At 37.0% G+C, this 15,094-nt stretch overlaps 1 protein-coding gene, 1 non-coding gene and 1 pseudogene across 11 annotated transcripts in view; all 3 read right to left on the bottom strand.

Annotated features, from left to right (window-relative positions):
* Positions 1–15,094, bottom strand: part of Erc1 (ELKS/RAB6-interacting/CAST family member 1) — a 442,275-nt gene that overhangs the window by 294,817 nt on the left and 132,364 nt on the right. For all 10 annotated transcript variants that reach the window (XM_074076350.1, XM_074076353.1, XM_074076356.1 and 7 more), the window contains one exon: positions 5,671–5,838. In XM_074076350.1, coding sequence (XP_073932451.1) covers positions 5,671–5,838 — 168 coding nt within the window. The remainder of the gene's footprint in view (positions 1–5,670; positions 5,839–15,094) is intronic.
* Positions 11,274–11,403, bottom strand: LOC141424349 (U1 spliceosomal RNA; annotated as a pseudogene).
* LOC141424398 (U6 spliceosomal RNA) lies at positions 14,474–14,580 on the bottom strand. Its single transcript, XR_012449335.1, has one exon. It is a non-coding gene; the product is annotated as a U6 spliceosomal RNA (small nuclear RNA).

The following is a 15,094-nucleotide window of genomic DNA, read 5'->3' as shown; positions in this document are numbered from 1 at the left end:
CAAAATAGTTTCTGCTGGGTATTGAGGGGGTGGGAAGGAGAGGGAGGGGGCAGAGTGGGGGGTAAGGGAGGGGGTGGGGGCAGGGGGGAGAAATGACCCAAGCCTTGTATGCATATATGAATAATAAAACAATAAAAAATAAAAAAAATAAAGAATGAAAAAGTTAAAAAAAAATTCCTTCAACACAAAAAAAAGTGTTTAAAAAGATATGATACAGAACAAAATACATGTCAGATACTTGAAGCTATCTTCTGGTTAGGATATACATACAGGTGTGTATGGCAGAAAGAAGGAAGTGCACAAAAAGTCATGTCAGAAACGCTTGATTTAATAACTTCTTTGAATGGATAATTACCTCAACTTTTCTACTAAAGTTGACAGGTGCCTGGGCATCTATCCAAACAACTATTCCCACAGATGAGAATGCAATGCAAGATAACTCATGTCAACTTATAAGCAGTTTTTAAGTAGAAGAAAATATTGAGTATGCTTCAAGACTTGATCAAGCACTTTTTTCCAAATCCTTTATCCCATTCTAGATACTTATCTATGCATTTATCACTGTGACAAGTTCCTGCTTTACAAGATATCCTGAGAGACAAGTAAGAACAATGTTGTCAAACTCTTTGTCCATACTGACTTGTTATTTCCATATTCCAAGTAAAAGTGTGTTCAGTAAAAACAGAGGTTAGGGCACTCTGAACTAGAAGATGCAAAACTCTCAGAACATTAAACTACTACACTAACAACAAACAGAAAAGACAACATGGATAAACAGAAGTCCTCAAATTATTCACCAAGTTACTTAAAAGTCCAAAAAAGTTATATTTTAACAAATGTCAAAATTATTTGCCTGCTGTAAAAAGGATTACAGCATGCTCCTTTTACACCTTAGAACTTAAAAATTAAGCATTTATCCAAAGGCTATATTCTCCCAGGTCCATTCCTATTACTCCCATAATAATGTTGGTAAAACACATTACACATTTCTACATTTCACTAGCTGAATGAAACAAAGCTTAAAAAAAAAAATCTATCTTTATCCCAAGATTGCAAAGTTGTTTTCAACATAGAAAAATCAGCATAAAGCACATATTAACAGAATAAACAACAAAAACTGCATGATCATTTCAACCCAACTCAAAACAAGACTGGCAGAGTAACTTAAGTGGTAGAGTGCCTACCTAGCAAGCATGAGGCCCTGAGTTCAAACCCCAGTACCACCAAAACAAAACAAAACAAAAACTCAGAAACAGAAGAGAACTTCTCAACCTGATAAAGGGCATCTATGAAAAACCACAGTTAACTAAAAAGTAGAAACAACTCAAACATCCATCAACCAATAAACTGACAAACAAACAGTGGATTATAATTTAGCCATAAAAGTAATTAGGTAGTAACTAAGTCTGCTACAACATAGATGAACCCTGAAAACAGGTTAAGTGAAAGTAGGAAGACATGAAAGGGCAGCTTTGTATGATTACTTTTATCTGAAATTTCCATAGAGGTGAAAAGCAGGTTAGTGCCAGAGGATGTGGGGTTTTGACTGCTATCCAGTTTGGGTTCCTTTCTGTGGTGATGAGAATGTTCTGGAATTAGAGAGTGATGATGGTTATATAATCTTTGAATATGATAATAACCACTGAAGCATGTAGTTTTTTTTTTCTTTTATCCTTTTTACATTTACTTACTGTTTGTGCCACATCCCCCTCACCCCCATCCCACTCCCCCAAGACATACAGTTTAAAATAGTAATTTTTTTGTTTGTTTTTTGAGATACTGGGGTTTGAACTCAGGGCCTACACCTTGAGCCACTGTACCAGCCCATTTTTTGTGATGGTATTTTTTGAGATAGGGACTCACAAACTATTTGCCCGGGCTGGCTTTGAACAGCAATCCTCCTGATCTCTGCCTCCTGAGTTGTAGGATTACAGGCATGAGCCACCAGTGACTGGCTAAAATGGTAAATTTTATGATACATGAATTATAGCTCACTTTTTAAAATTCATCTAATTATCTCCACAGTGCTAACTTAAGGCAAAGTCACCCTAAGACTAAGACCTTTTCTATATATACCCCAGATACCATAAAAAATTGTAGCCAAGTTTTTTTGTTCTTAATGGACTTAAAAATTCTTCTGCATTCCATATGTCATCTACAAACAAACTGAGGCTGACTGTCTTTTAAAGGGCACTCTTTTTTTTTTTTTTTTTTTTTCATTTTTCTTTTATTATTCATGTGTGCATACAAGGCTTGGTTCATTTCTCCCCCCTGCCCCCACCCCCTCCCTTACCACCCACTCCGCTCCCTCCCGCTCCCCCCCTCAATACCCAGCAGAAACTATTTTGTAAAGGGCACTCTTAAGACAGTTTTTTCTATGCTAGGTCATTAATAGATGAGTGTTTTCATGGGCTTCTCACCTACAGGGAATCTCCAAAATAAATATACTACATTAATTCACCTTCAGCTGTTAGTACTCTTCCTTTCCACACACCATATCTCCTCTGTACTCTTTCCCTATGAATTATTCTCGTATCCAGTGATAACTTCCAAATCATGCAAAACAACTTTGAACTATTCAGAGTTCTTCTGGCTTGGAGGGACTTCTGTTGGGAGGAATGGGTAATAGCAGAAACCCTAACAATAACATACTAAAGCACCAAGTACAACAAAAATTCCTCTTCCACTCTGATTAATAAGGCTATTACAACACAAGACAACAGAGAGGGAATTAACTCCACCACACCAACTCCACACAAAATCTAACATCCCTTATCCAATGTTTCTATTCAATCAAAGCAGATATTTTCAAACAGTTACAACAATCTCTCACCTCACGTGCTCTTCTCTGAAAATGTGCCTTGCCCACTCCCCCACTAATAAGTGGGGACATTCCAGACATCCTATGAATCAGGGCAGGTCCTATAACTAGTATAACCAACAGAATGCAATAGAAATGACCTTGGCTTCTTCTGCTCAGCTTCTTGCTAGTATCTTCTGTGACTCTGGCAGCTGCTTCCATAAGAAGTGTGACTACTCTCGCCATGCTGTGAGGGGTCAGAGCATGTGCAAAAGCCCTGGGAGGAAAGATGACAGGAAACAGAAACCAAGGAAGAAATGTATGCAGATAAAGAAGCCATCTTGGGGTGGATCACCAATCTCAGACACTCCCAGATGGTACTACCTAAATCAGAAACAAACTACCAAATGAGTAGCTCACAAATAAGTGAGCAAAAGTGCCCTAAGTGACAGGGACAGTTACTGTGAAGCAATAGATTTTTCTCTACCTATTATAAAACAATGCTTTTCTATTATTGTCTTAATCACTTATATCTGAAATTTGTTGTTTCTAGATGAGCAAAATGTAGGGATGAGGAGTGTTTTTTGGTGTTTGGGGGACTGAGGTTTTTTATTTTGCTTTTTGGAAAGTGGAGTGCTCTGAAAGTGAAAATGACGGTACTAAGGTGCATATCATAATTAAAAGATTTAGTTTATATCAAGGTAAACTAAGACCCTTCTTTTCTTAAGGAATAATTCTTTGATCATAATAAAATGCCTCTTGTATAAGACCAGTACCATTTAAAAACAGCAGTCCAAGGATGGGAGAGTGGCTCAAGCAGTAGAGCACCTACCTGGCAAGTGTAAGGCCCTGAGTTCAAAACCCAGTAACTAACAAATAAATAAACAAATAAATAAATGCAGCAATCTGTTGAAAAACTGAAAGTTAAATATAACTATATGTTAAACTCTTTATCGCCTGAGGTTTACTTACAAAAGAGAAGGGGGGAAAGCTGTATGAAGCAAGGCAAGTTCATATGGAATACAATTCTTTAATTACCAATAAATTATCAGCAGACTTCATCTACTATGCAGTTTTTTCCATAAAATATTTCAAGAATTTGAGTATACATATTCTCTGTCAACAAAAAACTTTATATTCCATTAAACAATTATAAGAAATAGAAAAATGTTTAAGTAAATAATGTTTCCAATTTAAATTCAATTAGGGCCTAATTTGATCTTCTCTAATTTAGTTTGGTCAATAGCTGGATTGAAACTTTAAAATCTCAAGTTAAAAATATCAAGATTAATCTTTATTAAAAATAAAATGGTACCATTTTAAGAACAAGTATTTTCTCTGAATAAATTAGCAAATGTTAGCTTTTATGAAAAAATATACTCTCCTTTCCATTATGATATGGAAAAGAAACTAAACAACTGCCTTATCCAAGAACATACAAAGAACATATTTGTTCTGACTTCCTACTCCAAAAAAATTTTTAAAAAGACTTTTAACAAACCAACCTAGAACAGAAACCTCTTTTAGTTCTATATGTCAATCAGCTTGCTGCTACTGTTAAATCTAAATATCAGAACCCAGGAAACTAGAGAAGTGAGCAAGGCAAAATAAACAGAAGCTAGAGAAGCATAGATGGGACTGCTGACAGCATCTGCATAAGCAAATTAAACTGCAGACTGAATTATCATTTATAACCAATCAAGCAAGAAGCTGTACAATTTTAACACAGATCCTAAATGCAGCTCAGACTCAAACGCTCAATTACATTTTCCAGGTCAGTGATTTATTATAAAGATAAGAAATTTACTGTAACACAAAACTACTTCAAACCATAGGGGAGAATTCTGGGAAGGAGGAGACCAATACTAATCCCATTGTACACCATGCCTAGCCATCTGCTATTTGTCCCATTACATCCTGAGTCCAGGGTTGTTCTAGTGCATATAAATATGTAAACTACCTAGAAAGCAAGAAGACTATGGGTAAGAAGTGGCAGACCAGACACAGCCAAGACATTCCAGTCATGGGAGTGCCATTACCAGGGCTGTCACTGTACACACACACACACACACACACACACACACACACACACACACAACTATAAAAAAGCATATGTAGTAAATGCTAGTAACATTACTTCTTAGTACTCCACTTACAAGATATAGTAAACCAATATTTACAGTGACCAAATTTTTATGATTACTTATTGGAAGCAAACTAATATAGACTCCACCTGCAGGATGTGATCCTCTGTACATCAAAGAAAAGCTCAATGTGAAGTTCTGCAAACAAAGGTATTCCTTGGCTATTGTGAGAGATTGAAACTAAGCTGGGACAATGCTGAATATTTCTAATCTATCACTTCAACCGACAAGAACAATAAATGATGACACATCTTCCAGCTGCTATTTCAAGGGCGCCCTTTACTTAAGCTAACAATTATTAGTCTTATTACTTTTCCAATATTAGCCCCTTTCCAATGATTATGGTCAAAGAGGAAGGCTGTATGCATGTTTTTCTATTCAAAACTGTTACCTTATTAATCACATGGATGGTCTATGTACTATAGTAATTCATTACAGTTCCAGTAAAAGAAGAGATAGAAAAATGTCAGTTCAAACACTATGGCAAGATATTTTTAGAAACAGCATGAAAGGTAGTACTGAAAGGCACTAATAGTATTTTCCTTTAAAAATTAAAAAACTGATTATTCAGAGCAGTTTTACCAATCTTCCTACTGCAAAAACTATTCCAATCACTCACTGCAAAAACAAACAGATGGATGAGAAAGAAACTGATGGCATTCAAGTGTGACTCCATGGTAGGGATGAGAAAAGGGAGCCTCCGAGTTGAGAACACCTGCACCTTACCTTCTTCTGAAGAACATTCACCTTGCGTTCCTTTACATCCAGCATGTCCTTAAGGTCATGGATCTCTCCAGCTTGTGTCCCCTTTTCCTCAGCCATATCCTGAATTTGTTTTGTTTTTTTATTCAGCATGGTTTCCTTCTCTTCCAAACGCAATCGGAGAGCATCCACCTAAGAACATAAGAGTTTCAAAGGGTATTAATTTAAAAGAAAGGAATATAATTACTTTTGAATAGATGTGCTATAGTTTATTTAAAAGTTGACTTATCCCTATTTTAAAGATAATAAAACAGGGGTTGACAAATGGAATTGTAGCAAATTAAAAATCTTCTGCACAAGGAAGTAGAGACAGCCTAATACAAAATGGGAGAAAACCTGCCAGATAGTCAAGAGGGGATCAGAAAAGAATGCAAAAAAAAAGGAAAAAAACCACAAAAATTTACAAATAATCTAATCAGTAAGTGGCAAATGAACTGAACAGACACTTTTCAAATGAAGTACAAATGGCCAATAAATACATGAAAAAAATGTTCAGCATAAGGCCCTGAGTTCAAACCCCAGTACCACCAAATAAATAAAATGTTCATAAAAATGTTCAGCATCCTTAGCTGTTAGGAAAATGCAAAATAAAACTACAATGAGATTCCACCTCACCCCAATCAAAATGGCTGCCATCAAAAAAAAACAACAGCCAGGAAAGGTGGTCCACGCCTATAACCCCAGCTATTCAGAAGGCAGGAGATCAGGAGGATAGTGGTTTGATCCAGCATAGACAAAATGTTAGCAAGACCCTATTTCAATCAACAAGAGGGGTGTAGTGGCATGCACCCGTGATCCCAGCTATGAGGGAGGCCACAGGTAAGAGAATCAAGGAAAAACACAAAACCCTATCTGAAAAGTAACTAAAACAAAAAGGGCTGTTGGGGGGTGTGACTCAAGTGATATTAGCGCCTGCCTAGCAAGGTTGAGGCCCTGAGTTCAAACCTAATTATCTCTTAACGACAACAAATGCTGTCCAGGATGGCACGGCGGCGGGGTGGTGGGGGGTTGCAATATTAAATTAGTTCAGCCACTACAGAAATCAGTATGGAGGTTCTCAAAAAACTAAACAAATAGAACTCCTATATGATCGAGTCATACCATCTCTGGGTATATACCCAAAACTATCAAAGTCAGCTTATTATAGAGATACCTGTATACTCATGTTTACTGCAGCCCTATTCACAATAGCTGAATTCTAAAGCAGCCTAGTATCCATCAGTGGATGGGTGGATAAAGAAAACGTGAAATTTATACACAATGGCATTTTACTTAGACATTAAGACAAATGAAATTATATCTTTGCTAGAAAATAAACAGAACTGGAGATCATCATTAAGTAAAATAAGCCAGTACCACAAGACAAGTATCACATGTTTTCTCTCATTTGTGGAAGCTAGGCAAAAATAAAATGAAAAACAGACAAGGTTGTGAAAGTAAAAAGGGGTTACTAGGGAGATCTAAGGGGAAGAGAAAAGGAGGAGTATGGGGGTGGATAAGAAAGTAACAGAGGGAATGAGAATTATCAAATTACATTATATGCATTTGTGGAAATGCCATGATGAAGGCCTTATTATGTAAATTTTAATATACACCAATTAAAAAACTGGGATTCAGTGGAGTAAAATAATTTACACATTATAAAACTACCAAGTAAAATGACTAGAACTCAAAGGCTAGACATAATTCCAGAGAAAATTATCTTTACCATATATCAAAGGATATCAACATAAAAGGAATGGAGGTAGTACCCAGGAACACACAGCTTTCCTCTGAGCAATACAACAAAGCAGTCAGAAAGACTACTGAAAGAAGTAACATCTGATTGGTTTTCAAATGATGAACAGGACATCAGTGGAAGATGGGGAGAAGAGCATAGATATTCCAGGAAGAGAGAAGGAAATATATAAAAATACACAAACATGAAACGGCATATGTTTGCAAACTCATTTGGTACTACTTAGCATAAAGAAGAAAGAGAAAGGCAAGAGATAAGCCTTAAAAGACAGTACATCAGATCCTTGGTATCCACAGGATATGATTCCAAGGGGACCACCAATGAGGAAAAACTGCGAATGCTCAGGATACACAGAGTTCAATACTCTAATTATTCAAATTTATCTATACCATATGTACAGTAGGTCTGAGCACCATAACTTGAAACCACACAGAGTAGGTTACGTTACTGTCACAAAAATTACTGTGCTATACATTAATACTGTTCGCCAAAAACTAGACTTGTTTCATGTTCTTTATCTTTTTTGCGGTACTGGGGCTTGAACTTAGGAGGCTCTTGAGCCATTCCACCAGCTCTTTTTTGTGAAGGATTTTTCAACACAGGGTCTCACCAAGTATTTTCCCGGGTGGACTTTGAACTGCGATCCTCCTGATCTCTGCCTCCTAAGTAGCTAGGGTTACAGGCATGAGCCACTGGCGTCCAGCCTCACACTCTTTATCTTGAATAATGAGGATGTTTGGTTCATTTTTCCCACAATACTACCCATCTTCCACTAAAGACATGCTGCCTTTCAACAAATCTACAATTTTGACTTTATGACTTAAATTAAGCATACTACATGCCCTTTTTGATTTGGGAGGATAATCATAACTTTGACCTTGCCTTTGGGGACACCATTTATTTTGGGGGAAGCACAGTTTCACAAAATTAAGGGCAGGGAAACAGCAGATCACACAATGATTAAACATAACTCAGATAACATGGAACCAAAAGCTTCTCTCATCAACTGAGCTGCGTAATACACACGTGGGAACCTAAAATTTTTTGGTTTTGAAATTTCTTTTGAGTTTTAAAAATTATTTTTTTACCTTTCTTGGTCAAAACCACATGTAATAAATCCATAAATACTGTGGGTTTTCTGTGCATATAATAAAGGTCTTGATTACCAAAATAAAGCACTTGAATTTTATTCTGTTTGCAAATAGAACTCAGTGAAGCTCTATAAGAAAGAGAGGGCTGGGGTATGGCCCAAGTGGTAGAGCACCTGCCTAGCAAGTATGAGGATCTGAGTTCAAACCCCAGTACCACAAAAAAAAAAAAAAAAGAGTAAGTTTTTTCATGGTCACATTTATCTTCCACAAAGATTATACTGGGCTGATCACTGGGTACATAATCCCTCTTTTACAGAAGTTACAATCTAATGAAGAAGAAAGTAGCATATTCGGGAGACTAAGACAAAAGGATCGTGAGTCCAAGACCAGCCTGGTATATACAGTGAGACTCTGCCTCAAATATAAAAAAAATTTTTAAAACACGAGACTTGATATGCCTATAATTCCAGCTACTGGGAAGGATCATGTTTTGAAGCAAGCCATGGAGGAAAAAAAAAAAAAAAGGTGACAAGATCCCATCTCAACCAAAAAGCGGAGCATCATGGCATATGCCTATCATTCCAGCTATGTTGGAGGCACAGGTAGGAGAACTGTGGTCTGAGGACAGACCCAGGTGAAAACATGAGACCCTATACTGAAAAATAACTAAAGCAAAAAAGGGTTGGGGTGTGGCTCAAGTTGTAGAGCCTGTTCCTAGCAACTGCAAAGCCCTAAGTTCAAACCGCAGCAAAAAAAACAAGATAGTAACATAGGAGAACACTTAAGTATATTTATAGGAAGTGCTGTAACAGAGGTAAAGTACAGAAGAACTCAGCTTGCTCAGGTTGGAGAAGCCTAAACAACGTAGGAAAGATGAGAAGGCGGCTGGTGAGGAAGATAATGGGAGAACCCTGAGCAGATGCACCACAAATAATAAAGATTAGAACAGATATTAACTTCCTAGGCAGCTATACACAGAAATGCTACTGCACAAAAGAGGCAGGAAATTATGTAAAGGGAGGTTAAAGACAAAGTCCTAATTATGAGAAGTCACAAGTGTTGTGCCCAAGATCTTGGATTTTACTAATAGAATGTAAAGGGTAAAAGAGAGAAGAGCCAATGAGCTTCTTCCTGATGAAGAAGACTTGATGAGTTTTAGCACTTGGAAAAGAGCAAGAACTTCTATTTCTGACATGAAATATATCTGAAAAGCCTCCTGGGTAATAGCTAAAATGCCTGCTAATGACCTAAAAACACCTGCTAATGACCTCAACATACCACCTGATGTGGTACATCAGTTTCTTAGGGTTGACATAATAAAAGATCACACACACAAAGGGTGACTTAAAACAACAGAAAATATTTTTCTCTCACAGTTCTGGAGGCGAGAAGGCTGAAGTGAAGGTGTCAGCAGAGCACAGCTCCAGCTGAGAGCTCTCAGGGAGAATCTTTCTTTGCTCCTCCTACCTTCTTCCTGGCTTGTGGCAATCTTTGGCCTGTAGACCTGTCTGCAAAAAGCCTATCCAAATAGGGTCACATACTGAGGTTTGGGTAGACATGGATTTATGGAGGACACTATTAAACCCACTACACCTATTGCTACAAAATGCCCCCAAATGCAAAGTATAACAAACTTCTTTTTAAATTAATAAATGAACACACATATGCACACATACACAGGTATGCACAGGGATACAAAATCACTAAATGCTAAAAACAGAGAGACCAAAAGTCCAAAATGGAATACTTACAGATAAATTATGCCTGTACTCCTGCTTATTCTTTTATTTTGTGACCTAGAGGACAGAGTTTCGAAGAAGACTCAGAAGAAAGAAAACTGGGTCTCAGGGCAACATGGAGAGAGGATGGAACAGAAAGCAGACTTCTGCACTCAATGGGTGTGACCCTCAGGCATCTCAGTGCTCTGGATACTCCCTTACAGCACTCATTCTCAAACTGTGACCTTGGACTCCTTGCCATTCTTAAAAGCTACTGAAGACCCCAAAAAGGTAAAACTCACAATGCCTGGCACCCAATCCAAAATTACCTGACATGTAAAAATGCAGGAACATGTAACCCATGGTGAGAAAAAAAAATCATTCAAGGTAATCTGACCCAGAATTAACACAGATCATCATATGATGTCACTTATACATGGTATCTCAAAGGTTGAACTCACAGAAACAGACAGGTTACCAGGAGCTGGCAGTAAGGACAGGGATAGGAATGGGAAGATGCTGATCACAAGGAAAAATTTCAGATATAAGAATAAATATATTCTAGTGATCGAGTTACAGCATGATAATAGCTATCACACTGTAATACACACTTGAAATTTGCTGAGAGGCTTATATGTTCTCATAAAGGGGAAAACATAGCAGTGGTGGATATATTAGGTAACTTGATATCATAATCATTTCACAATATATACCTATCCAAGCATCATAGTGCATACCTTAAATATATGAAAACTTTATTTTGTTGACTACTTATCCATAAAGCTGAGGGGGGAAGAAGCTAAAAGAAGGACTGAAAATACAAAGTTGAAACATAAAAACATTTAAAAGACCCAAATCAAACAAAGATGAAAACTACAAGGTCTGAGTGAAAAATACGCTGGATGAGATTAATGACAGGTAAGATGAGAATTTTAGTGAACTTAAAACACAACCACAGAAACTATACATTGTGATCCTTGAGGAAAATGCAGTATTTACTAAATCACATTTTTTTCCTTTTAGGAGAGAGCAAAGTCCCCCACTATCACAAATTATGCAGTCCAGTTTCACATTTGGAGTGCAAATGGGTAAGCCTCACTCTAGGAAAACCATCTTCGGGATCATGGTATCTCCCCTGCCAGGTAAGTATACTAATTTACTTTTATATAGCTGGTTACCCATGTTGGGGGAGTAAAAAAAGATCCTTAACTCATCATATACAAAAATGAATTCTAGGAGAATTTAAAAGATCTATATATGAGATGCAAATCTTTACAACTGTTAGAAGGAAATATACTAAAACACTTAAGTCACTGAAACAGGATTTTTTTAAATACAAAGTAATACAAAAAACAAAGGAAATTCTAGTAAAATCAACTGCTAAAATTTAAAACTTCTGCACATCATAATGTCATTTTAAAGTGCTTAATACTAAATCTTTGTGTTTGTGTGTGTGCGCGTTTGTGTGTGTGTGTGTGTGTGTGTGTGTTTATTACTGGGGGGGGAGGTTGAACATCCTAGGCAAGCATTCTACTACTTGAGTCACACACCCAGCCCTTTTATTTATATTTTGTTTCTGAGACAAGATCTCACAAATTTCGCCCAGGCTGGCCTCAAATTCACAATTCTCTTGCCTCTACTTTCAGAGAAGCTGGGATTACAGGCATATGCCACCATGTGCGGCTATATTTTATCTACATCTATAGGCTTAATATATTAATAAGAATATAGTAACTAGAGTCATTTTTATATTTGCTTTTAAAGTGTGATTATTTTGTGAATTAGCCAATATAGTCCAATCTTTCGCTTAGATTTTCATAATTTATGACTATTTACATTCACTCAAAAAATTTAATACTTAGGTATAAATCTAAGAAAATATGAACACTATATGAAATGTAAATTAAGGGCTAATAATACATGTCAAGAAGGTCAGTCTAGTTAATATTTTTCTTAGGGCAAGGAGTAAGAAAGCTTATTTACCTATAATCTAAGTCTGTATCTTATTGACACACAGTAGAACTATAGTAAATCAAGAGTAATTGATCCAAAAGATGTGACACTAAAGTTTTCCAGTCTTGATACCTTGAATTCAGGCAACTGAGGGCAAGGATTAAAATCCAGTACATACCTGGATATGGTGACTCATGCCCATAATCCTCAGCATAATTCAAGATGCTGAGGCAGGAAGATCTGAGTTCTAGTATGACTGGACTACACAGCAAGACCTTGTCTCAGGGGGAAAAAAAAAATCCAATGCAAAACAAAGATGAGTTACATAATTATCAGAGACCTCTAACAGCCCTGTTTGAGGTGTAAGCAAAAGTCCTAAGTTTCCCTCTATTTTCCTTCATCTACCTATTAAAAATCAGAAACACTACACTATGCAAAGGAAAATAAAAAGCCAAAAACAGAAATGTCTGGACTGAATGAATACTGCAGCAGGAAAAAAGGATGGCAAAGACCTTTGTGAAATATAAAATTCAACAACCAAAAGAACTCATGGCCCCTTATCCACTGGCATTCAGGCACAGCTGAAGTCAGGTTATATCACTATTAATTCTACTGTGTAGTATCAGTTTTGGTTCCTATTAGCTGAATCCATCACAGGGCATCAGTCATGGTGAGTAAAGGGGACACTTAATTAGTTAGGGAGGTCAAAGTCTTAGTACAGTATACATGTCAGAATTTTTTAAATAAATCATATAACCATGTGCAATCAATATTCTAACTTATATGCTGTACCCTACATACTCCTGCTCTGAAATGTCTAACCAGTAACCATAACCAAAATACAAAGCCACTCAATTACAGAAGTAATGTAACCCACTGTAACATTGGTATTGTGTATTTACTCTTAAATAGACTATAAACTTCCTACTACAAAGGCAAAAAATTCAGGCATTTAAGCCTATAGAGAACTCTTAACTGCCTAATTTACTTCTCTCCCAGGTCTTCTAGCTATTAATTTTAGAAAAATGAAAGGCTTTCCACTGGCAGGTGGATCAAAACACAGTAAGAAAACATCCCTTGTAACTTGTCAAGGTTCCTCATTCCAGTGGTACCAGCATCTCAAAGGACAGTATGCATGAGACCCCCATCATGCTGCCTCTTTTCAAATGCTACCTAGATGCCCAAGATTCACTTTTGCATTAGATCCCTAACTCAGTTAAGTGGCTGGAAATGCGCCAGTGCTAACCAGTCACAAATACACACATTTTGAGGAATGCCATTATGAGGGAATGTCAAGTATGAGACCCACAGGAATTGGTGACTGAAAAAGGTGAAAGAATGACTCTTTTTATAAACATACAAACCTTTGGTGTAAGAGTGTCTGGAAATACAGGTTTTGATATCAAACATATTTCATATCATAAATATTGGGCACAGAAATTACCCAAGTCCATGCTCTAATTACTAAATGATGCTTTCTTTACTATTCAATTCACATCACCTGCATACACTGTCTTGGTCTGCTTTTTCGAGCAATGCACAACTTTAATGTGCTGGTTTGGAAACGAGATAAAAACCACCACAAAAACCACTTTGCTACTGCTAGATTAATTGCTCTGAATTCTACACTGATCTTTGGGTTTGGAGTGAACTAAATTTGTAGTATAATTGTGTGTGAGGTCCATATTTTGCAAACCACAAAAAACATGCAGCAAAACCCGTCAAAGACTAGTAAGACACACAGTCATCCTCTTAACACCACTCTTGGCAGCAGGAATAAGACCCTGCTTATTCACATCACCTAAGCTAGAGGAACAACATCTACCTGGTTTGCCAAACATTAAGCTCTGTGGCAAGTAGGTTATGCCAACTTCAATAAAAACAGAAGGCTTTTCTCAACAAGGTTTTCTCTGCTGATAGAAGTGAACAGAAAAAGTTCTGCCCTGCTGTTTTGGCCTCTCCCTAGTAATCACAAAACTACTAATTATCTTAACTTGTCTTACATCAGTAAATGAATCTACCTAAATAATTGCATGAAAAAATGACTTGTTTCCTATAATTCTTCTCTGGTTTCACCAAGGTGACACTCTCCCTTCCTAACTTCTTATGTCCCTTTCCACTCTTCACATCTCATATACAACTTCCTCTGGGGAAACCAACTCAATCCAAAAGTTCTAACCACCACCTTCATAGTGCCAGTTTCCAAATCGTCATTCCTAGCCCCAACCAGTTCTAAAACCCTGAGGTTTTAACAGTATTTTTCTTTTTTTTTAATGGAACGCTTCACGAATTTGTGTGTCATCCCTGCACAGGGGCCATGCTAATCTTCTCTGTATCATTCCAATTTTAGTATATATGCTGCCGAAGCGAGCACCTAACAACATTTTCTATTCAAACCAGCACTTTCATTGACAATTTAGCTCAGAATGAGATGTGTTTTTTCTTTTGGGACTTTTTAAAGGACATTTAATGATCACCTGATGTTATTGAGTGGTAGGTATCTATTGCATTATTTCATGTATTTTTTCCTGTATTCTGCAGTATTTTGTAAATGTTCTTAAATAACATTAGCTAATCTAAACTAGTCATTTTAGGGGCTATGGACATAGCTCATTGGTAGAGCATCTGTTTAACATGTGCAATGTCCTGGGTTCAATTCCCAGTCCCACAAAACACCAAAATCAAGTAAACAAAACAACTTCTTATTTTAAAGTTGAGGAAATAAAAGTCCAAACTAATTAGCTGATTTACCCAAAATCACTAAGTATCATTTGCATGACCACATCTCTCATTGTTACTATCTAGAAAGGAGGCTGAAAGAGGCTGAATGAAGAAGGGCACTGGCCATGGGATCCACATAGTAAAAACCCTGCATAAGGACCCTTATG

This window comes from Castor canadensis, chromosome 6 (genome assembly GCF_047511655.1).
Source record: "Castor canadensis chromosome 6, mCasCan1.hap1v2, whole genome shotgun sequence".
Lineage (NCBI taxonomy): Eukaryota > Metazoa > Chordata > Mammalia > Rodentia > Castoridae > Castor > Castor canadensis.
Note: the sequence above shows the minus strand (reverse complement) of the source record. Positions and strands in the feature narration are given on the sequence as shown.